The sequence below is a fragment of the Gastrolobium bilobum genome, unplaced genomic scaffold, assembly GCF_033153095.1.
Source record: "Gastrolobium bilobum isolate Gb01-03AN ecotype WA unplaced genomic scaffold, APGP_CSIRO_Gbil_v1 utg73017, whole genome shotgun sequence".
Taxonomy (NCBI): domain Eukaryota; kingdom Viridiplantae; phylum Streptophyta; class Magnoliopsida; order Fabales; family Fabaceae; genus Gastrolobium; species Gastrolobium bilobum.
Genome location: NW_026900012.1, coordinates 78,465 through 104,569, shown reverse-complemented (window position 1 = coordinate 104,569; position 26,105 = coordinate 78,465). Strand labels below are relative to the sequence as shown.

The following is a 26,105-nucleotide window of genomic DNA, read 5'->3' as shown; positions in this document are numbered from 1 at the left end:
TTCCAAGCGTGGATGAGCCCATACAGTTGCTTTGCGACAACACTGGAGCCATTGCACAGTCAAAGGAACCTAGGTCTCACCAAAGATCTAAGCACGTGCTTCGCAGATATCACCTGATTAGAGAAATTATTGATAGGATGGATGTAAAGATGGATTATATTCCCACAAATGATAACCTAGCTGATTCTCTGACAAAGGTTGTTTCTCAAATAAAACATGATAGTCATTATGAGGCTTTGGGTATACGACTTAGGTCTGATTGGTTCTAGGCCAAGTGGGAGCTTGTTAGTATATGGATGTCCTAGAGACAATCTTTTAATTAGATTAGGACATATGTGGACATTTGTATTGTCGCAAATAAATAAAAGCACTATTTATCCTGTTTCATATTTTGTCTCAATATTACTGTTAATATTTTATATGAGTAACTGGATAAACCCCTCGGAATAAAATAGGTATCTCTTGAGTATCTGTGATGAGATCACGATCATGAGGATTCAAGGATACTGGATATTTATTCCTAATTTTATGTTCCTAGTCTAGAGACACTGAGAATGGGGATCCGTGATCTCGGGTAAGACTAGCACGACTTATCTACTTGTATTCGGAAGCAAGGTAAAGACCTCATGAGCTACAGATATGGAGATGTCTTAGCTAAAGTCGTGGGTGGATCTATAAGGGTATAGCTCGCACTGAACAGACCCACAAAAGAGACTCTATGAGGAAATCTCATAGAGAGTATCATTAGAGTAGTCTCTTTATATTTGGGTATGTCTTTCCTTAGACCAGAAGTTATTACCTAAACTGTGTTCTAGAAGGCATGCTTTGACTGTATACCTCGTCTGCCTGAAACATGGAGACTCATAGGTATACTGTTGGGCTTGTCCTGAAAGAGCACAGGGCAAGGGTGATAAGCTGAAGGAATTCGTCAAATCTCTGTGAGAGATTAGGTTATCTGTAAACTGAAGAAATCGGGATGACATTTACAGGGACTCGGGAATCTATGCATAGTAAAAGAGATCATGAGATGATCTGCCTTTAGAGTCAGTAAGTTGAAGATTCCCTATTTCAAATAAAGCTTACCCTAAACCGCAAGGGTTGATACGCTTCCTTACCCTAGGTTTTATGGGAAGGTAACCGAGACGAAAAGAAATACATACGGCAACCAAATATGTGTAATAGGATGATCATGTCATTAATCTAACTAGCTCTAGGGCAACAAAGCATTGCTAGTGCTCTGTGTTGTCATTAAATGGGTTGTGGGCTTGTTGGGCCCGAGCCCAGTTATGTCAGTGGCTATGTTGGACCAAATGGGTCACGCACTAACACCTTAATGTCATGATGATATAGCATTAAAGGTATTGGGCCTAATAATGGTTGTTAGCCTAAGATGAAGTTTGGAAGCCCACCTAAGAGGGAGATGGCGCATGGTATTGTTAATGGGCTTGGATGGTCCAAAACATTACTAATTAATTTAATTAGTTAAATTAATTATCAAATATTTAAATTTTGAATTTTGAATTTGAAATTTGAATTTTGAATTTGAATTTTGAAATTCGAATTTTGAATTTGAAATTTGAATTTTGAAATTTGAAATTTGAATTTGAAATTTGAATTTGAATTTAGAATTTAAATGTTTGAACGTTTGAATTTAAATGTTTGAATTCGAATTTGAATTGGCTATGAAAAGTTGTTTCATAACAAAAGGATAAGATGAGATCTTGTTGGAACAAATCCATTGTATCAAGAGAAGATCTATGGAGATCTCCAAGGGCTGATTTGGGGCGCCATTTTGGTGGAAGATGATTGTCATCTTGTCAAACCAACAAGCTCCAATCAGATTTGGTTGTTGAGAGAATCAGTGAGCTAGTTGGTTCAAACTTGAATGCAACAGCTCAAATGTATCTGGACCCTTTTTGGGCTGAATAGGGGCGCATGAATTGGTGGTCATATGATGACCATTGGTTCATAATTTTGACTAGATAAAGACCTAGTCTTATGAGGATTCAAAGGGAAGGTTGTTGGGATTACAACTCCACCTTTGTCTCACTCACTTGTGCGCCACTTTCATTATAAGTAAAGTAAAGTTCTGATTTGATACACTAATTCTCTCCCTCTCTTGTGCGCCTAGTTGGTGAGTTCCTCCTTAAGGTTTTTCAAAAGAACCTAGCCAATTCTTCTATATACCATTCCCACTCTTGTGAAGTTTTCATGCTGGAGACTTCACTCTTCTAAACACATATACCTAGCCTCCTTCTTCACCTATTGAGCGCATAGCAAGCCTCTCTGTGGTGGTCAATTGGTGGCTTTCAAGAAAGCGTTCTTGCATCTTGACGTGGGTGGTGTGGATCAACGTTAGAGGGTTTGAACCCTTCAAACCTAACACTGATTGTCTTGGAGTTTTGAACTCACAAACAAAGGTAACATCACATGCCATAAAGCATGATTCTTGATTGCATATGTAATTCTGCATATGAAAAATTTTGTTTTTCCCTCTCACATGCTACGGCCTTCAAGGCCATTTTACTTTCACATACAATAATCAGCAGTAACAATACCAACAAGGCAACAATGGGGGAAACAGAGCATATGACCCACAAAGAAGACCCAACAGTGCTCTGTTCCCAAGGGAAGAACAACACATCAACACATTGGAAAATTATATGAAAGGGTATGTCACCAGAAATGATGTTGTTGTCTGAAATATTGAGTCCCATCTGGGACAGATAGCTGCTAGCCTCAACACCAGAGTGCCTGGAACACAGCCAGGAGACACTGAAGTCTCCTCAACATCCTCCCCAGAGCAGATCAAAGCAATCACCTTGAGGAGTGGGAGAGTTGCCACACGAACCTCAACCACTCCCAAGACCACAACCATAAACACTGAGGAGGAACATGATGAACCAGTTGAGGTATCTCCAAGTATTGCACAACAAAAACAAAGGCAAGCAGTTAGTAAAGAAAATCAAGGACCTGGAAACAAGACTCTGGCTAGTGAACATACCCGAGTTGATGGCAGTCAAGCAACCAGACCACCACAGAATAAACAAGTATCAGTTACAATTCCATTCCCTCAAAGAACGAAGAAACAACAGGATGACAAGTAGTTTGGAAAATTTTTGAGCATCCTGAAGCAACTTCATATCAACATACCTTTGTGTAAGCACTAGAACAGATGGTCAAATACGTCAAGTTGATGAAAGATGTTCTCTCAAAGAAAAGAGGAATAGAAGAATATGAAACTGTGACAATGGCGCAGGAAAGTTGCAAATATTTGGGTAAACTTCCACCAAAATTACAGGATCCTGGGAGCTTTACCATTCACTGTGTAATAGGAAATACTTACCAAGGCAAAGCCTTATGTGATTTGGGGGCAAGCATCAATTTAATGCCTTCCTCAGTCTTCAAACAATTAGCTACCGGACCAGCAAAACCCAACTCTGTAACACTGCTGATGGCAGATAGATCCATTGTCAAGCCTGAGGGGAAAGTGGAGAATTTGTTGGTCATGGGAGCTGAGCAGGTAGGGGTGAGAGCATCTGTTCGATCCTCCCCAGTACCACCTTTGGGAGGGGTTTAAAGCCTTAATCTTGGACCCTCCCCGAATCGAACTAGTCGCGAAGCGATGAATCGATTGGAATATTTCCAAAAAAAAAGTACACAGCTTCAATTTTCCTGCTGATTTCATCATCGTGGACTATGAAGCTGATGTTGACGTCCCCATCATTTTAGGAAGTTCGTTCCTTGCAACTGGAGGAGCAGTCACCAATGTACAGAAAAGGGAACTCACCATTAGAGTACACGATGATGAAATTAAATTCAATGTCCTGAAGGCAATGAAGTTCCATGATGAAAAAGAAGATTTGGAAGAATGCTCTATATTGTTGTGTTTGATAACCATGTCAACTTGAATTCAAATGATGCATAATCAGAAAAAGATGATAAAGGAACAGAAAAATAAAACAGTTCACAAGAGGAGGAACATATTTCTTATCTACAAGAAAGAAAACCTGAGCCCTTGCAAAGGACTGAAAAAGAAAAAGAAGTGAAAAGACCATCTGCAGAGCAGCCTCCTAATCTAGAATTGAAGCCACTTCCCCAACATTTTAAATATGCATATTTGGAGAACGCCAACACCCTTCCTGTTATCATCTCCTCACTCCTCACCAAGGAACAAGAAGAACTACAGATCAGCAAACCGAAAAAGTATCAGGAGCTATTGGTTGGACCATAGCAGATCTTAAAGGTATCAGTCCCTCTTTTTGTATGCATAAAAAATTATTGACTGACCCTAACAGCTTTTCAGTAGAACATCAAAGGAGATTGAATCCTATTATAAAAGAGGTGGTTAGAAAGGAAGTCATCAAGTGGTTAGATGCAGGAATCATATATCCTATTTCAGATAGCAATTGGGTAAGTCCTGTCCAATGTGTTCCCAAAAAAGGGGGCATAATTGTGGAGCTAAATACGAAAAATGAGCTGATCCCTGTCAGAAAAGTCACATGATGGAGAATTTGCCAGGACTACAGAAGACTCAATGCTGCCACAAGGAAAGACCACTTTCCACTTCTTTTCACAGATCAGATGTTAGATCATCTAGCAGGTAAGGAATATTTCTGTTTTCTTGATGGTTATTTTGGATATAACCAAATTGCTCTAGCACCAGAAGATCAACACAAAACCACTTTGATTGGGCATGCTGGCTTCTACAGAAGGTTCATTAAAGACTTCTTCAAAATAGCTAGACCCCTATGTCATTTGCTAGAAAAAGATGTTAAATTTGAATTCAACTCTGATTGTTTGAAAGCTTTTGAAGCTTTAAAAAGCAAGTTAGTTGCTACCCCTGTTATTCAACCTCCGGACTGGAACTTACCCTTCGAGTTAATGTCTGACGCAAGTGAACAAGCTATTGGGGAAGTTCTGGGTCAGAGGAAGGACAAACTCTTTCGTAGCATATATTATGCCAGCAAAACTTTAAATGAGGCTCAAGTGAATTACATAGTCATTGAAAAGGAGCTACTGGCTGTAGTATATGCCTGCGAAAAGTTCACGCCGTACATTTTAGGATCCAAAGTCACTATTCATACTGACCATGCAGCTCTCAGATACCTGTTTGCCAAGAAAGAGGCAAACCCACGTTTAATAAGATGGATTCTACTGCTACAAGAGTTCAATCTGGAAATCAAGGAGAGGAAAGGATGTGAAAATCAAGGAGACGTTCCCTGATGAGCAATTGTTTGTTATCCATGACAAGGACGTCCCTTGGTTTGCTGATATAGCTAACTTTCTTGCAGCAGGACTAGAACCCTATGAAGCAAACAAGATGCAGAAAAGAAGTTCTTTCATGATTGCAGGAGCTACCTATGGGAAGAACCTTTACTATTCAAAAGATGTGCTGACCAAATGATAAGGAGGTGCGTTCCAGAAGAAGAGCAGTCTCAAATCTTCTTTCATTGTCAATCCTCTCCAATTGGAGGCCATCTAGGAGGAAACAAAATTGCATCCAAAATACTGCAATCAGGTTTTTATTCGCTAACTCTTTTTAAAGATGCACTTCAATATGCTAAACAATGTGATAAATGCCAAAGAGAAGGTAACTTAACCAAACAGAATGAAATATCCCTTAATCCCATATTAGAAGTTGAATACTTTGATGTGTGGGGCATTGATTTCATGGGGCCATTTCCCCCTTCTTGTGGGAACAAATTCATATTAATGGTTGTAGTTTATGTAAGCAAATGGGTGGAAGCTGTTGCTCTACCTACTAATGATGCCAAGGTGGTAATAAAGTTTTTGAAGAAAAACATTTTGACAAAATATGGAACACCTCATTGTGTTATCAGTGATGGTGGGAAACATTTTATTAACCACCAATTTGAGAGATTGTTGAAGAAATATGGAGCCAGACACAAAGTTGCAACTCCATATCATCCATAAACTAGTGGACTCGTTGAAGTCTCTAACCGAGAGGTTAAGAGGATTTTAGAGAAGGTTGTCAACCCTTCTAGGAAAGACTGGTCTCTCAAATTAGATGAGGCATTATGGGCTTACAGAAAAGCCTACAGAACACCACTTGGATGTTCCCCCTATAAATTGATATTTGGCAAAGCTTGTCACCTTGTTTTAGAGTTAGAGCACAAAGTGTAAGAACCCGCACCGCTAATTAAGGAAATTAATTAGATAATTATGACATAATTCCATAATTGACCCAAATAATTATTATGAGATTTTAATAATTATAGTAAGTGAGTAATAATGCTGAAAGTCGCTTTTCTGACGAAAACTGCAGATACCGGTTCTGCTACTCGTTATAAATGTGTACCGATGAAGTATCCCGGAAAAGTATAATAAGTGCATGAATGTTCCTAGAATAATATATAGGACTTGTAAAACAAGTTTCAAGTTAAAATAACGAGAACTGGTGCTAGAACTTATACTGGCTATGAAAAAGCGTGTACCGAAAAGGTGCTGCGAAAAATAAAATAAAAATATGAAAAATCTTAGAAAAATGAGTAGGTTCATAATTTCAAGTTTGAGATTAAAATGATAAGCGTAGCTTTTAATGCTAACACTGTGTGTTTAAGATTTGTGGGCTTTAAATACTCATTCTTTGGCACAAAACCCTAGGTCCTTGTGTTGTTCTACGTGGGCTGAGAGGCTGACCAGAATTTGCACTGTTCCATTGCCACCCTCTTCTTCCTCCATTCTCCACCAAAGACTCCACTTTGTTCATGAAAACCTTCATCCATCATGGTGTAGGCTTGTTACACATATAGGGAGTGTGGAGAGGGTTCCTTTTGTGAGCCTTTTTAGACTGTTTATGTGCATTCAAGGGGCTGAGTTTCTGTTTTGGGTTGAGGGTTGCCTTGTTCTTGGTTTGTTGAGCTTCAAGGAGCCACCTTTGAGTGTAAAGGTCCATCCTTGTGTGGTATTTTCGTTTGTCTTGAGAAGTCAGTAGCTTGGTGCTGTTTTGAGTGCTCTTAGCCACTCTCATTTTTGGAGTTTTGGATATTGGAAGGTATACCATGATCACCCTTGTGTATTTTGATGTTTTAGCTTGTTTAAGCAATTAAAAATCGTAACTTGAACCATTTGATAAAAGGAATGTGTTTCTGGGTTTATAACATGTTAATAAACATCTGTTTAAGGAGTTCTTGGACTCCAGATCGAGTTTGGATCATTGGAAGTCGATTTTACTTTTAAAACTCAGTTTTTTGCATTCTGTCGAAGAAGTATTCGAATACTTTTTTGGCAGTATTCGAATACTTCCTGGAAAAAGGCAGTAATCGAATACTTCGCGAGACAACAACAACCTAGTTTAGTAAAATTGCGATATCTCGAGCTTCAGAGCTCTAAGTTGAGTGAGGTTTAGACCTATGTGAAGCTAACACATAGGGATACAACCCTGTAAATTTTCAGATCCATTGGATAAGTGGATTTCTCTCAGTGTATGTTTGAAGTGGAGACCCTATTGTTGGAAATTCAGCTAGTTGTAGGAACTTTGCAAAAATCATAACCGGATTTATATAACTCCGATTGAGACATAAAATATGTCGTTGGAAAGCTTGAGATGTCTAGTTTAACATATTAAAATATTAGAGTTTTGGTAAAGAGTTGCAACTGTAGTTTTAAGATGGTAGTCGAATACTCCTTGTAGGAGTATTGGAATACTTTTCTGGGAAGAAAAGTATTCGGATACCTTTAAAGAAGTATTCGAATACTGGAAAGTATTCGAATACAGTGAGGTTTGTGTAACATCTCGCAAAATTAGGAAATTACATAACTTACAATCAAGGGCGTGTTGTAGGCTTGAAACTCGAATTAATTTCTGTTTAGAGTGGAATTAATTTAGTTAGGAAAATTATTTGATTTGTATTTATAAGTAAGGGCATGTATATATATATATATATATTGAGAATTCAAAGCTCTAGCTAAAAGAATATGAGTAATTTAATATAACCTATGAAAATCTTAGATAATACTAGGAGGCATATGAAATAATAATTAATAAATTGCAGGAAGCAATGCTCATTAAGAAATGATAGCTTGGACCCTTTAGTTAACCTTTAATTTATCCTAAAGGAAATCCTAATTATTTGTATTAGTAACCTAAGAAATCAGCCTTGCCTCCCCTGCAGCCAATAAGAAGAAAGAAAATCTGCATGCATGTAGTTTTATTGGTCAATGTCAACTCTCATTATCTTATTCCTTCCCTTATGCGCATGGTCTTGAGGAAGACAAGTCAGATTGCTGCCCATTCTTGTACTCCCTTTTATACGCATTGTGTGAAAGCAAGCAAGCTGATTGCTTATTATATTATTCAAAGAATTCAGCCCCACTTGCCACCACATGCAGCTTATGTAAGGAAGGCAATCAACATGTATGTCCCTTAGTGTTCAAAAGCCACTTACATCTATTCTCCTCCTTTCACCTAGTGCGCTTAATGGGAGAATAATAAAATGATGATTTAATTGCACTCTTGCTTAGGTACGAATAACCCTTGAGTGTGGACTGACTATTGCTGCTGTTTGATATATAATTGTGGCACACGAGGTAAGTGTCTGGAGATATTACCTAATGTAACTATTGATTAGTGTATGAAGTTGTGATACGTTGCTCACATGTGCCTAAAGATTATTCTGTTATTCATGAGGAAAGTATTCTGCCTATGGAAATGTCTTGTATGACGTAAGATTTTCATATGGCATATGTTATGATGATGATGATGAAGGTATAAGCATACATGTTTACATCATCCCGCATCTGTTTTATTCTTGGCGTGTGATAGCATAGCATGACATGCATATACATAATTCATATCATTCTATATATATACATGTGATTGAGCACGCATCATATAGGCATGCCTGGTACCAGGAGAGGGGACACTTGGCATCAGTCTGCATAGGCCACAGTTGGGGTTCACCATTGATGGTGCCACCCATAGAATTCCCACTGTGTATGTACGCGCACGACGGTGCTATGAGCGTAAAGGAAAGGCGTTATATACGCTATATGATATATTAAAGACTAACATGATTGAGAAAAGAAATGAAATGTTGATGCGGCTGTTATTAATTTTATGCCTAGCTCAATACTGTGGCATTATTGGTTTTTTTCCATATTACTGGGATTTTTCTCACCCCTTTGGGGCTGCTATTTTTATAAAATGGCAGGATGACGCAAAAGCATATGAGGACATGGATTATTTGGATCTTTGCTGTTAAATTCTGCTGTTTGGACTTGCTGATGTTGCTGTTTTATTTGATTGATGGTTGTATTAGTTTGAGAAGCTTGGATTAACTGTTGAACTATGATTTTACTGTTGTCTTAAGATTTTTATGATCAGTTAGTGCTTCGAGTAAAATTCTGAAAACTTTTTGCGAATTATATTTTCCTGAATATTCATTGAGTGCTGATTTTTAAACCACTTTTGCGAGCACTTTGCGAGTTGTCGTTCTGGGGCTACACACCTCCGAATGAGGTATATTTTATTTGTATGAAAAGCCCTAGTTGTGTACTTTCATATTTTGTAAACCTTACAATGAAATTTTGAATACTCGAATTATTATGATTTTTGCAACTCAGGTCGTTTGATATAAATTCACTGATTTTAACTCTCGCCTTACGAGTTATGTTTCGAGGGGCAAACGACATTCAAATTACTATTATTTTATATGAACGCGAAGCTCCGGATGTCTAGTTTCTAGATCACAAATAATATTTTTTTGAATCATTGAAGTGAATTTTATACGAATTTTTAAAGACAGCAAGGTCTGCCAGGAAAGTTATATTTTCAGTAGTGAGAAATTTCCAAAGTATACTCTGATTTTTGTGACGAACCCGATTTCAATTATAAGTTTTTAATTGGCATTGTAAAAGTGATTTTCAGTCTCTAAAATATGATTAAAGAACTCTAATCCTCTTAGCAAACAACTCTCTTGGATGCATACAACGGAGGGTGTTACAGTTTGGTATTCGGATACTATGGTATTCGGATACTGGGGGGAAAAGTATTCGGATACTCGGTAGTATTCGAATACTTAAATGGAAGTAATCGAATACTTTTTGGAGAGATGGAGTATTCGAATACTACTCATGGAGTATTCGAATACCTCCTGCAGAAACAGCATGAAATGAGTTATAATGAGTAAGAAAGCCTTAATCACTTAGTGTAATCTTGAGTAATGATTATTGATGATTAATTATTGCTTAAACAGATTGTGATTGTGTTGTTTGGGGGCCTTGAGCTTGTGTGGACTCTTGGTTTGGATAGCTAGCTTACAAGGTAAGCTTTCGTGTCTTCGGTTTAGCCATTGTTTAGTTCCACCATTTCCCATGGGGGGATGGTTGTATGCATGATGTGTTTTCATGTACCGTTTTATTGAAATGCTATGGAGCTGTTAAGTGCAATTGCTTATGATATGTATGTAGTGTTACGCCTACAGGAGGCCAGGGGGCGATCCTGTGGGTGGGTGCAGCGAATGGCTAGTACCGTGTGGGTTTATGGATTCCTACACTTCTCTGATCAGTAGAATAGTTAACACACATGTCATGATTATATGCTGCATTGCACTATTTTGGAAATTATATGGTTAAACTGTTTTTGAACTTATATTGCACATGTAAGTGAGCTTGGGGTGGAAGATCCTTGAGGACCCCTTGTCTTACTGAGATTTCATTTTAGAGATCTCACCCCACGTTTGGGGCACCATTTCAGGTTCAGGTAATGCTGGGGTTGAGACCTCAAGCGGCAGAAGGTCGGAGCTTAGTTGATTTATATGTTGTTATGCTGATTATATTAGATGCTGGATTATATCTGCTGCTATTTGTTGATTAGCTATGATTATGTTGTTGCTGTTGAGACTTTGTTGGCTTTGTTGCCTTATTTGGTGAGCATGGGGATTGTCCATGCCGCATTGATTTGACTATGTCTTAGTTTAGATTTGAGTATTAATAATGTATCAGGATTATGTCCGGACTACGTGTTGTAGTTCCGTGATTTTAGATACTCACAGTATTTATATATGAGGTATTCTATTTATTGTTGAATTGCAATTACATACAGGCGATGTTTTTATGAAAATGATTAAGTAATCAACTTGGCTAAGTATAGTGACGTCATAATTGAAAAGAAGAAGATATTCCGCATTTTTTTTAAATTAAGTGTGGCTTAATACGATGACATGTTAACAAACCGGGTTAACACGGGGTGTTACACAAAGCATATTAGGCAGTGTATGCACTTAACATATATGAGAAGGCAGTAGGAGAAAAGAGACTGCTACAGCTTGAGGAATTAGAAGAGTTCAGAGGAAACACGTATGAAAATCATAAGTTGTACAAAGAAAAGATGAAAAAGTGGCATGATAAAAGAATTAGGAACAGAGAGCTCAAAGTTGGCCAGAAAGTTTTACTATTCGATTCAAGTCTCAAATTGTTCCCAGGAAAGCTCAAATCAAGATGGACTGGTCCATACCAGATTGTGCAAGATGCGGGAAATGGAGCTTTTGAAATCCAAGGAGCTGAACATGGTCGTTCCTTCAAAGTTAATGGGTACAGACTAAAGCTATATGCTGATGATTCATTCAACGAAAAAGAGGAAAGTATCCCTCTTTCTGATTTCAATTGAAAGCTAAGTAACATGTCTAGCTAAAGACATTAAATTAAGCGCTGACTGGGAGGCAACTCAGTAGTTACCTTTGTTCTCTCACAAGAACAAAGTTTTGGGGTGGTTGAACTTAACCACATTCTTCCCTAAAGAGAGGGAACATATGATGTTCACCTCTGATACAAAAAAATAAAATACGTTCTGTAACAGGAACGTAGTTTTGGGGTGGTTCAATAACCACATACACCCATAAGTTGTTCTTTCTTTTCTTTCAAAAATAATAATAATAATAATTCCTTTTTGTTCAATGAAAAATTTAAACTGTGTTGAGCAAACATTTTAGTTATAGTATTGTGGCTGTGCAAGTTTAAATAAATAATAGCATGAAACATAAAACCAGTCAGTAATAATTGTTATTCTTACTTTGAATTCTGGAAATAAAGAAGGAGCAGTGAATTTAATCTTCAGATTTTTGAAGGACACTGATTTGTGTCAACTAGTAGGTGAGGAACGAAAAATACCAAACACTTACTCATGAGAGCGTTCCCAAGGTATAACCACAATGAAACTTCTGAACTTGCTTTGATGCTGTAAGTACTGCTGAGAAACGGGTGAACTCCAAAAGAATAAGGACAACCACTAAACCAATCGTTCCCTCAACACAACACCCAAACACTTCCATAAATACATTCACATACACCTCTACAAACAACCAGGTCAAACTGAAGGTCAAGGAACAACAGTAGAATGAGCAGTAAGGGCAAAGAAAAAGAAAGTGGGAACAACATTCAAAAGAATTCAGAAGAAAATACCAAACAAGATTCCTTCAAAGGAAGGAAAAAAATAGAAAAACAAGGAAAAATGTGTTCCCCAACCGAAAAGTCCAACTCTCAATAGAGAAGTGATGCAAACATTCCTTGACCCAAGATCAGTACCCACATTACTTTTCATTCCCATTTCATAATTCCTCTCCACCAGAGTCCTTTGAAATGGAAGATACCCATACCTCTTAGGAAAGCAATAGATAAGCAAGTCTGAAGAATCACATCTAGGAATGGATAGAGAAACACCAACCCTGGGTGATAGTGAGACAAAAGATCAGTAACCTTCACTTACCTTGGAACAAATTCTTTCTACTTTGCCATCTATGGATAATAATTCATCATTGAATGTGATTATATTTCTCATTGGTTAAGTTTCTAATGTGAGCTTTTCTTTGAAATTGAGCAGCCTAACCACTATTTCTGAGTTGTTTGAGGACAACCAACAGTTTAGTTTTGGGGTATTTGATGGGACAAAGATTTGTTCCCATCTAAGCCCATTTTTTTTGGTAAATTACTATCCGTTCCTTCATCTGATGAGCAACTTTTGCATTAAAAACACATGTTTAAATCTTTATGACAAAAACACAGTAAGGAACGGATGATGAGGTAATCATTTGAGAAATATAGGAAAAAGGGGAACGGATTGGTTCATTAAATACACCTGCTACACTAACTCAATCTCTCTGACCACTTTACAGAAAATGTTGAAAGAAGCTTCCATAAAGCATAAAGAGGTACAACAATAAAGCAGGATGAAACATGTACAGCAGAGAATAAAGAGTTTCCATTAGGCAAGAGGAAAGAAAAGCATGGGAAGTGCAGAAGGAAAAGAAAATCTTAACAATAAGTGTCCCATCCAGTAACTTGTGTCCCTCTTGATTACTGTTCACACTGCCCCTTTCATGCAGTCAAGAAAACAACTCAAAGGAAATTATAAGTTTTTCATCCACTCTTATAAATAGGACGTTCCAACACGAAGAAAGTATTGAATTCCTTAAGAAGAGATAATTTAGTTTCAGTTTTAGTTTTTACTTTTCAGTTGTACAGTTTTTAGCAGTAGTTAAGTGACAACAACCCTTCCTCTATTTTGTATCACCCATTTGAGACTCCTCACAAGAAACTTCCATACTTCTCTATTTTACTTTCTGTAACCTAATCTTGTTTCATATTAATATAAGTTGTTCTTTCTTTTCTCTTCTAATCATTATCTCTGAACTGAATCTTGGGTCTATGGGATTTCAGTTTGGAATAATTATGTTTATTGTTATAGCCATGGGCTAAGTTATTTGTGGAACGGAAAAGCTGTGTAGTTCTTAAAGAACTGTATTCAAAAATTTTGCACTGAAGCTTTTGTATTTCTGTGATTAAGTATGCTTCATTCTTTGCGTATCAATGGAAATTGAACTCAAACTGAGAAAGGAACTTTCATAAGGAAGGAATTTCTGACAGCTTAATCAGAGGAGGAAGGTATTGTTGTGAAAACAACACTACTGGTTGCCTTAGGAATAAGGAACCACCTCGTTAACTGAAGGTTTTGAACTTAGTAACTGTTGGAGTTAAGGGAGCCATAGGAATATGGAAACTTGTGAGCTATTAAAGTCCATGAGCTGAGGAATCAGAGTTGGCAGTGAAAAGACCTGAACAAATTCAGAAGGGTTAAGTCTTAGGTTGAGAATGTAGCTATTTAAGAATAGAACAGTAAATCTGTTCTTTGTGTTAAAAACTGTTTTTATCCATCCACATTGTTGTCTCTTAAATATTGTTATCTTGTAGTTATTTTCTTTCATAAATCTTGTGACTACAACACTAAAATTCCAATGAATATTGTCGTTCCTTCTCTCATCAAGAAGGATTTGATATATAACGACGGGAGGAGTTGTTTGAAGTCAGATTGAACTTACTATCCTTGAGGAACGTTGTCAAGATAGTAGGGAACGAATGACCAAACAGTTCAAATACTATCTTTTCATTTCATTTTAATTCTTTTTAAAACAGTTTAAGGTATTATTTAGAGTTCTATCATCGTGGGAACGATAATCTGGGCATTAATAACCCCATTTATTACTTGATGTGTGCACTTGCGCACTTGGGTTGAAATCAAGAGAATGAATGTGTTTTCTCTTGATGAACTGAATTAAGGGAACGTCCTTTAAAAGAATATCTAAGCAATCAATAAGTTCACACCCAACAATAGCGACCTGATTGCTTCTATGATATATATGGGTTGAGTGAGATTGGCAAGTGGGTAGATGTATTATAAACCTTATACTCATGTTTCCCTTTCTTCCTTACATTGGTTCAGGCAAAGCTGTCAATACCTTGGTTGTCCTATTATAAATCAATCATATAATTCTAAATGCTCAAGTATCAAAACCCTTGAAAGGAATTTATTGACACGAGTTCGGGCACCAATAATGATTGATGATAGTCTTATAGGTAGTAATATTGCCTATGACATTGTTTGAAGGCTTATAATGATTTTTCTAAATCACAGCCAACATTCGATTTTTTTTTGTTTTGTTTTGTGAGATCTAATCATGTCTGGTTTCTGTTGATTCCTTGATTATTGAGGATATTGCATAAACAATTAGAAATTTTCTTACTGTAAAATTACTCTAGTCACTCAAATCGAAATTAATATATGGTTCAACTCTATAAACAGTACCGTTTACATAGTCTGTGGATACTGGCTGTGGATTACATTGCTGAGGTAATGGCTCCAGATAAAAAAGGTCATAGAGAAATAGTGTTTTACCTCTTTAATATATATATATATGGAGTTTACATTTCTGTAGCTGCTGTACGTGCAGCAATCAAATACTTGCCATATATATATATATTTGAAAGCATTAAATACGGAGAATCATAACCATACAAAGGATGAAAGCATTAAATGTGAGAAATCATAACCATACACTTGTCGTTGCTGTACGTAAAGTGGCTGCAAAAATGATTTTACTTATATATATATAGTAGTCATGAAATTTTTTTATCAACCCAAGCATTGACAGGTTCTTCTGCAATAGAAAATGGGGTATATGATTCTCATTCAGCCAAATGAACATTAAGGGTGTGCATGACAACTTTCCTGGAATCAATTCTTTTTTAATTTATGTTCCCGGGAACAGAAATGGATAGGAAACTCGTTTGGTAAAACCAATTTATTTTTTTGTTCCCGGGATGAACCAATCTAATTTTTGTGTTGGCGAACAGAAAAAAGAATCAAATTTTTTTTGCTTTTTTGTTCCCGGGCACAAAATGAGAAACACTTATCTCTTTCAATCACTCTCCACCTCTACCATCATCACCACCACCACCATCATCCTGACACGATTGACGTCACCATCATCATTGTCGTCATCGTACCACTAGTGTTGTCGTCACCACCCCTCACCACCACGATGCCACCGTCACCATCATCATTGTCGTCATCGTACCACTAGTAAAACAAGTTTCAGGTCAAAATAATGAGATCTGGTGCTAGAACTGATACTGGCTATGTAAAAGCGCGTACCGGAAAAGTACTGCAAAAAATAAAATAAAAATATGAAAAATTTTAGAAAAATGAGTAGGTTCAGAATCCTAAGTTTGGGATTAAAATGCTAAGCGTAGCAATTAGCGCTAATACAGTGCGATTAAGTTTAAACTGCCTATAAATACAACTTTTGGCACTAAACCCTAGGTATTCCTTTTGTTGCTACGTGAGTTAGAAGGCTGATCAGCCCCATACACTGTTCCATTGCCACTCTTCTCTTGTTCTTGATAAACCTCAACGAAAAGACCATTTTTCTTGGTTGTTTCTTCACCAAAACACCTTAGGTGAGTGGGAACTATCATTGTGGGTGTGAGGTGAGCTCCATTTCTGGGTTGTGGTGACTGTGTGAGGTGGGTTGTGGGCTAACTTCGTTGTTGGGGAAGTGGGAGCTATTTCCTTGGTTGTGGGAGCTCCAAGTGGTTACCGTTGTGATGAAAGGCCCCACCTTGAAGTGTATTTTCGTGACTCCTTAGTTGCTGCACTGTGGAGTGGCATTGGAAGCTCCAAATCACTGCCTTGTTGCTGTTTAGAGAGCTTGGTAAACATACTCAACCTTGATCATGAGTTTTAATGGTTAAAAGTGGAGTCTTGGCATGTTTCTTGTGTTGCTTAAGTAACCAACCAGTTTATGAACCTAAAAGTGAATAAAAATGCATGCTTGGACGTTTTAATGGGTTAAAAACCGAACCTTGGGAGTGATATCTCACGAAATGCAGAACTGCATTCTATCGCAAAATATTCGGATATTGATATCCGGATATGGGGTCTTGTGATATCCGAATATAGATATCTGGATATGGTATCCGGATATGCATATTCGGATATGATATCCGGACCCCGACAAATATCCAGATATTCTGGGAATTTCGAGACAGTAGTTGTACTGTTCATACAGAATGGCATTTTGGGATTGTGGACCCATGATTGATAAATGTGGACTTCTGTAATAATTAATCTAAGTCAAAATCAAAGTGATAAAGTGCTTATGGCTTTGTGAGAAGCCGAAACACATGAAACGTAAAAGGAAGGCGTTGTTTTTGCGTCTTATGCTTGTAGAGTATGAATATTGATGTGATTATTGGTCCAAACAGATTGTGATTGTGATGTGTGAGGACTTTGAGCGGGTGTGGACCTTGGATTAGATTGATTGCTTAGAGGTAAGCTTTCGTGTCCTCGGTTTAGCCATTGTTGGTTCCACCATACCCCATGGGGGAATGGTTTTATGCATGATGTGTTTTTATGTTTGATGGTTGAAATGATTATGAACTGTTAAGTGCAAGGGCCTTATAATATGCATGTGTTGTTCCATCTAGACGGTAAGCCTGAGTATGTGGCGTCATACAAGATGGTGATTCAGTGGGTGGGTGCAAGTGGCGTCTTGCACTGATGTGGGTAATAGACGTATATAAATCCTGCATTTCTCTGGCCAGTAGAATAGTTGACACACATGAAATGATTATTTGTTGCATTGCACTGATTTTGGAACTTATATTGTTAAACTGCTTTTAGAACTTATATTGCACATGTAAGTAAGCTTGGGATGGAGAAATCCTTGAGGACCCCTCGCCTTACTGAGATTTCTGTTTAGAGATCTCACCCCACGTTTGGGGCGCTTATTTCAGGTTCAGGTAACCCAGGGGTTGAGACCTCTAGCGGCAGGAGGCCAAAGCTGAGTTAGATATTGTTGCTTATTCGGTTATGATTGGATGTTGGCATGTTTTCTGCTATCTTTATGATTATGTTGTTATTGTTGAGACTCTATTGGGCTTGTTGCCTTATTTGGTGAGCATGGGGGTTGTCCATGCCACATTGATTGACTATGTCTTATTTTGTATTTGAGTTGTATAAACTATCAGGATCGGTCCGGTCTACGTGTTGTAGTTCCGTGACTAGAGACCCATTTTCAGTTATTTAATTAATGAGGTATTTCAATTAGTTGTTTAATTGCAATTTACATACAGGCAATGTTTTGAAAAGGAACTAAGTACTCAACTTGGTTAATATTAATGACGTCATAATTGAACAGAAAAAAATATTCTGCATTTTTAATTAAGCGTGGCTTAATATGATGACATGTTACAAACTGGGTATACACAGGGTGTTACAGCCACCGTCACCACCACCACAACTACCATCGCTGCCATCACCACCACCACTATCACCGTCACCGTCACCACCACCACCACCATCATCGCAACCACTGTCGTCACTACCACCATCGCCATCACACGCCACTGCCACCACCCTCATTGCCACCACGACGCCACCACTACCATCACCACCACTGTCACCAACCCCCACTACCATTGCCGCAACCACTACCATCACCACCGCCGCCGCTACCAACCACCACCATCATCGTCACAGCCATTACTGTCACCACCATTGCCACCATTACACCACCCCTGCCACTACCATCACCATGTCATCGCCACCACTACCACCACCGCCCCCATCACCACCACCACTGTCACCTACCATCGTCGCAGCCACTGCCACCAACACCATGCCACTGCTACCATTGTTGCAGCCACCAACCACCATACCCACCACCATTGTTGCAGCCACTGCCGTCACCTCCACCACCACCATCCCCACCACTACCACCGCTGCCGCCACCATTACCACTGTCATCGTCGCAACCATTGTCGGTCACAACCACCACCACTATCTTCACCACGTCAGTGCCACCACCACTATCGTACTATAACACCTCACATTTCTAAAATATATTAATATATTAAATAAGGATTTAAGGGAAGGATTAGTGAAAATCCTGAAGATTAGGTCAAAATACAAAGAAAGGGTAAAATGGTAATTAGTCAAACACGTAACCTTAGGAAGGTAAAATTGAGTAGGAGGTCTCAAATGATAAAATTAACCCTGGAAATGGATTCAGAATGAAAAATTGAGTGGGTAGGCAAGTTTTAGAAAATTCTGTGAATAGTGTTTTTACCGGGTAAAAATATCGCGGTACGATTGCACCGTAAAACGTGTCGATTGAGTTTTAAGCTCTAGGTTTGGATATAAGTTGTAAATGGTATATAGGACTAGGAAATATGATTTCTGATGAAAATTGACGGAAATTAGTGAGTTTGGGGAAGCATGCCTACGGCGTGCATAACATCTTAAAACTGCAATTTCTCCGAACGACCGAAAAACTCCGGATTCATCTGATCAGGAGTAATTAAAGGACAATGGTTAATGTTAAAAATTATAGTTTCTAAATAGGTTATGAAATTATGGACGTTTAGTGGAATCAGAGGGAGTTTTTAATTAATTTGAAATCGCGTGAAGTGGCGGTGGGTCCCACCTCACTTAAGTGACTACATGACAACTTATCCATGCCATTATTCATCATCTTTTCTCTTCTCTCTCTCTCTCTCCTAAAACAGATCAGCCCCCCTCCATGGCCTTCCCTTGCAAAATTTTCAATCTCTCATAACTCTTTCAATACTACTCTGAATCGAGAAAAGTTTGTGAGCAAAGTTGTTGGAAATCATCACCCGAACACATTCCACCGATTAGTTTCCCTTGAAAACCTCTCAATTGTGAGAAAATAGGCAAAGACAGACACGAAATTTGGGGAGAAAATTGGGGTTTTTGTAGTTGTTGCTCAAGCTTTGCTTAGGGATCAATTGGAGGAGCCTTGTGCCTTGATTGTGGGTAAGTTACAACACCTTTCATGGATTGATTTGATGAAACCTAGGGTTTGCATGCTTGATTTGTGGAGTTAGAGAGCTTAAATTGAAAATGTGTATTAGATAAATGTCTTAGAATGATGTTTTGGAGTGATGTATGTCTTAAAATTTATTGGTGAGAATTTATGATAACTTAGGAAATTTTGTTGAGGAATCCAACACTTTGTGATTTTGAATTGTGATAGGATTGTGTAATTGAGTTGTTGGATGTTTATATGATTTAATATTAGGATGTTACGATGCATTGCATTGCTAAATAAGATTGGATATCCCTTGGTGGGAGGCAAGGAAGAGTTCGGCCACATGTAGGATAATAGGGAATTTGATGTTGTAAAATTATTGGGTTGATGGATTGTGTGATTAAATGATATTTGAATGGGTTGTATGAGGGTTGAATGCTTTGGAAATCAAAGGAAAAGTGGATGGTTGTGAGGAATTGGTCATGGAACCTAGAGTGAATTAATTGGCAAAGTGACGTTAGAATGATGTAGGATGCTAATTGGCACCTAAAATGACATTGGGGTAGCCTTGGGATGCTTAAGAAAAATGAAAAGAAAATAAAGAAAAATATTTTGTATTTTAACACTATAAGGGCCGAACCTCACATTGCTGGGGGGAGGAAATTGTCGTTTTGGATTTTGATAGATTTACCGTATAATAATGATCCGTATATGATCAATGTAGGTTGCCTTACGCAGATTTGAACCCTAAATCGTGAGCTCGGTGGGTTGCCTTTGGTCCCGGACCAAAAGGGATTGTGGTGAGTATTTGAAACCATGCCTGTAGAATTAATAACTTGCATGTGTTTGGATGAATGGTAATTAATTGGGAATGTCCTCTGTGTAGGCATTTCTGTTGTGTAACTAGCTCAGAAAATATATTGCAGTGGAGCTGCAGGAGAGGATTATACAGGTAATCCCTTGGTACTGGGATTTGATCCCCTTGTGTGTTCCACCATGCCCGTTGAGGGTAATGGTAGGAAATGTATGTAAGTAATATAGGATAACATGCTCATGCATATTGTATATGTCTTGGTACATAGGATGTACCGTGTCTCTGGCTGATAGACGGTTTGCCTTCGGGCATTACAGACTTCCACTGGATAGGTCTTCGAGAGGGAGTTCCAGTTGACCTGGGGTCGTGGTGTGTGATCCGGATAGGAGCACACTAGGAAGTCTCAGGTGGATATGGTTGACGGGTGCCTTGGTTTGATGTTCTGGGAACATGCCTTGGTTGAGACCCATAGGCTTATATGCCGAGCCAATAGGCTGGACGTTGTGTGGTTTTGGCATTGACCATTCCAGCTTCGTCGTATTTTATTTCCCTATGTTCCCTTACTTCACTAAATCCCATGCTTTGTCCCGTTTTCGGATGTTATGTTATTTATATTCGTATATCTCACCCCGCTTTGGGGATTTTATTTCAGGTAGTACCAGTGGTGTAGGAGCGGCGGGCAAGAAGCCCGTAGGCTGAGCTGGACGATTTACATGTATTTTGCATTTTGGTGGCCGTTGGGCACATGCTAGACTTAGGTCATGAATAATGCATATGATTAGGAGTGTTGTTATCATTTTGTTCATGATGTCTATTTTGTCTAAGTTTAGTCTTGAATACAATGTTTATTTTGGAGTATTATCTTGTATATTTGAAAGAAGAATTGTAATATGTCCATTTGAAGTTGTAAATTGTATTATGGAGAATTGAGGTAACATTGAAGTATGTAATATAATGAAAGGACAATAGGCCTATTCCAAGATGTGAATGAATATTTATGATGTAAAGAATGCATGCAAATCGGACTTTGTGATTGAAATGAGTTAAATTGAGAAAGTAAGCATGAATGATGTATAATGATTAAATTGGATATAAACTATGTGGGTTGTAAGAGCCTCAAGGCGTTGCTGGTCCTTGTGTGTGTCACCCAACGATTATTAGGTACAAATTGAGGTTAGAGATCACTTTTGTAAATTTGGGATATATTGGAAAAACAAAGGAAACCGAATTTTCTAGAAATTGACAGAATTTAGGCGAACTTTAGAAGAGCATATCTCCCTCCACAGAGGTCCGATAGGGACGTTTCATACGTCGTTTTGAAGCTTGAGATGTCCTTTATCTTGTGGTAAAATTTGGGATTTTTATGGGTTGGGAGTAGGCCTGTAGAAGGCAGAGAACACGGACTTCCCTGTTGGTCCCTGCACATGGGGCTGATCTGGACCGAGTTTGGGAAAATTATTCCCGCTTTGTTTCTTGGTCAAATTAGGTTTATGATATATCAAATTGAAGCTTGAGGTGTCTAGTTTCTTGTATAAAAATTTGAGAGCAATTGGGTGAGTGGATTTTCCAGAATAATTTGAAATCCATAAGGATATAGTAATGATTAAATATAGGGAGATGAACTGACTATGTATTATGTGTATAAAGAAGAAGTGGAGAGAATTGTTGTGAATGGCACAAGATAAATGTACAATGAAGGCACTATTGTAGTTAATGGATGTCGAGTCTAATTGACAGAATTGCCATTGGTAAAGGGGTAGGACGGTTGAATGGTATAATCTCATATAAAATAGTAATGAGAATGGTATAAGAAATTAGGATCCAGTGGTGTGTATATATACTACTAAAGGTAGTGTGCTTGCGAAATAATTTGATAATCGATATGAATTTAGGAGAAAATAATATGATGTGATATAGAATTTATGCATAGAGATATGGTCTCCTAGTAGTGGGGACGAGACTTTCCCTGTAGCGATGCACTGTGTGGATTGTCGAGTGGTGTGGACCAAATAGTAGACTTATAGTTAAAGGATACCCTTGGAAGTACCCATTAGATCTTATGTCTAGGAACACACTGGGCCTACAGGCTATTGAATAAGCTGATATGCCATTGGATAAACTTAAATGACAGAGAATATTAGTAAAGGATAGGTGGGTTATACTTAATGAACTGATTGTCAGTCTACATCTTGAAAGGATAAGTGGACAATGGTCTTGCGATGGCATAAGTGCAAATGTATATATATATATACCTTGAGTGAACCTGAGTGCCGGTATGCAGATGTTGTGACCGTGAAATTGTTCTGGGCTTCCCTTTGGGGATTGGATCCTAAGAGGTATGACTCTTGGGAGTCCCAGATGGACACTGTTTGAAGTGGAACTCATTGGATGGCCTCTGTGTGCGGACTGCGTGAACCAGTAAATGATGGCATTCCTCGTAACGTATTGAAGAATCGATAAATGGAGTGACGATGTTTGAAATGTAATGGATATTCTACAACCGCCAAGGGGAGTAACGAGCAAGAAATAATGGACAATGGATTTGAAATGTAACATGATAGAAGGAACTATTAAGAGTTAGGAAATATGTACAAAATTATGAGGAGAATATGAATTATTGTAATAGTGACGATGTTATAAAACAGGTCTGAGGGTTAACCAAAATGAAAGTAAACTATCGGTGGGGAGAATTAAACGAGAAAGTTATAATGAATTTACCTATATGTAATATGTTTATATTATACCACTACTATTATTGGCCGAAAGAGAAATTCTTGTAATAGTTACACGTACCGCCGCAGCCACCACCACCACAACCACATCATATGGAAAGGAAAGTGATGATCCGAATTTTTTTTATATTTAATAGGAATTATTTTTGTTATATTATTTGTTGTGTTATCAAACACAATTCTCATTCTTGGAATAAAAATAGAATATGTTATCAAATACATTTTTTTTCTCAGAAACTATTACAAGGCATAGAAATAGAAAAAAATTGTTTCTTTTTAGAAACAGTGCTAGGGAATAGAATGATTGTCATGCACACCCTAAGACTATCCTATTTGCTTTTCCCCCTTTTGTTATTACATTTTTTTCATGTGAAAGTTTAGGCTTATTCACGTGATCTCAATCAATGTAAATTACTCATTTATGCATTGATGGCTTAGCATATTCATTACACAATATGTAGAATCTATCTCATATTCTCAAATTAGTAAGCTTTGAAGACACATAGCAATACGTCGATGTGCAATCATTAGCAAAATGCCTAAACAATACTCACTCACTCTCTTCGCTAACTGATTATTCTTTTGGATATGATTTATGTTTGAAATATATAGGCTCAGTCAAAGAAAATGATTATAGAGGAAAATTTTCTAGACAATGGAATACATTTTAACAAACAATTTTCTATTTTTTTTTTCTAATCATAGGGTATTTTATTTATTTTTGGATATATTTATATATAGATTTTTTATAAAAATTAATATCACACGACATATTAAAAAAGAAGAATTATATAAATTTTATATTAAAGGTATTTTTGTTAAAAATATTTATTTTTATCCTGTATAGTATTATACAGTGCATTACTAAAAACTGAATAATATTATCTTATACAATACATTATCTTATATAATATCATGCCAAACGCTGGATAATATTAAAATTTTATCAAACATTATACTATCAGGTCTTATAGTATTATGCCTGATTGGTGCATAGTACAGGATAAGACCTGATAGTATTATGCCTGATTGTATAAGGCCTGATTGAATTTTAATACTATCCAGCGTTTGGCACGATATTGTGTAAAATAATATATTGTATAAGATAATATCATCTAGTATTTGGTAATGCACTGTATAATACTATATATGATAAAAATAAATATTTTTAATAAAAGTATCCTTTAATAAAGAAATTATATAATTCTTCAAAAAATGTCATACGATATTAATTTTTATAAAAATTTATTGATAAGTGTATCCAAAATATAAATTAATTTTAATAAAAATAAAAATATTCAATATTTTAAAAATTAATATATTGAAAAATTAATTTTTATTTTAATAGATTAATATTAAAATAATATATTAATTTTTGAGAATTACATTGGTCAACGATGTTAATACATCAATCTCTTATCAGGCTTTATCCCTCTCCCTTAGGCCGAATTAAGTTATACATAGTTTTGATGTATTAAGAAATTATGCTGTATAAGCTTATACTATACGATTGTCACACCAAATAGCTGAAAATATCATAACGTATAATATAAACTTATACTATCATGTCTTATACGTCACACCAAACAGGTCCTTAACTCTTATCCTATCCTATGGCCATTAAATAAGTTGGCTTTTTGCATTCACCATGGACCGACAATAATTACATGCCCCAGTAGATTACAATTTTGCTATGGCCATAAATTAACACCAATCTCTTAAATTTGATGCTTTCACTTTATTTTTTTTAGATAATAACATGAAGATAATCATTTTGGCTTGTGCATAATCTATCACCCTATTATGAAATAAAAAACTATACCTTGCGAATGATGAATTGATGACCACGAATGTCTCAAAAATAAAGTTTATATAACCTCTGTTTGGATAAAAAAAAATTTACAGGAACAACTTTTACCCACTTGACAAAAAAAAATGGCTTTCAAATTATACTGGATGTTTGGTAGAGGAAATTTTTAATTTTACCTAAATATTATGATTTTTAAAAATATGGTAGGAAAATAAGTTTCCCGAGAATGTTACCAAAAAGTTATTTGATGGGCCAAAATATTTTCAAAGATGTTAGGTTAATTTTCTTAATGCTATGTTTGGTTGTGTTAAATTTTTACTTGCCATGGGAATTCTAGAATATCACCTAGGGATAATATTCCTTAACAGTATTTTCAGAAAATTTTACACATAAAATAAAATTTCGGAAAAATTAGATTTACAGACAATTTTCGAAGGAATATGTTATTCTGTCTACTCTTATTTTACCTATCTCTTTTAATACCGTTGGATTAAAATCTCATCTAACGATAGAGATTTACGGAATAAAATAAACCATTTTCCCCTTTCTTCCTCCTTACTGCCTCCTATACTCTTTCTCTCTCCACCACTTTTTCTTTATCGATTTGCGTAATTTACAACCTGAATTTATATTTGAATTTAAATCCATTCAATGATTAATTACATGATAGTTCTGTTAGATGAATATAGTTTTCAAATTGAATCTTATATAATTGAACACGACAGAAATCACAAAAATACAAAAAAACGAAAACCACAAATAATCTTTTCCTTTGAATTAATCCACAATTACAGTAACATTTCTATTTTGCAGTTGAAATTTGAAATCAAATCAACTTATCTCCTTCTTCTTATATTGTTTTTCATCTTGAAGTGGGGAAAAGATCTTTGTTCTCTATGTTATTATGCCCAACAATAGGCCTACTTGATCCCATAACATAGGACATATGAGTTTGTTTCTTCTTGACATCCCTTTTTAATTTTTTATGTAAATGCTCATAATAATGGCTAGGTTAGATAAATTGAGAAAAAAGATTGCACTTTTTTTTATGCTGAAGCGCCATTGAAGAGAGAGAAAGGGGAGGAGAGAGAAAGAATGAGAGGCAGTGGGAGAGAGAA

The 26,105-nt window shown here is 36.8% G+C and overlaps 1 protein-coding gene across 1 annotated transcript; it reads left to right on the top strand.

The window, feature by feature from the left end:
- The first annotated feature begins 3,175 nt into the window (after positions 1 to 3,175).
- LOC133294857 (uncharacterized) lies at positions 3,176 to 3,580 on the top strand. The gene has a single exon (XM_061493613.1). The coding sequence runs from the start codon at positions 3,176 to 3,178 to the stop codon at positions 3,578 to 3,580; it is 405 nt and encodes a 134-aa protein (XP_061349597.1).
- Positions 3,581 to 26,105: the final 22,525 nt, after the last annotated feature.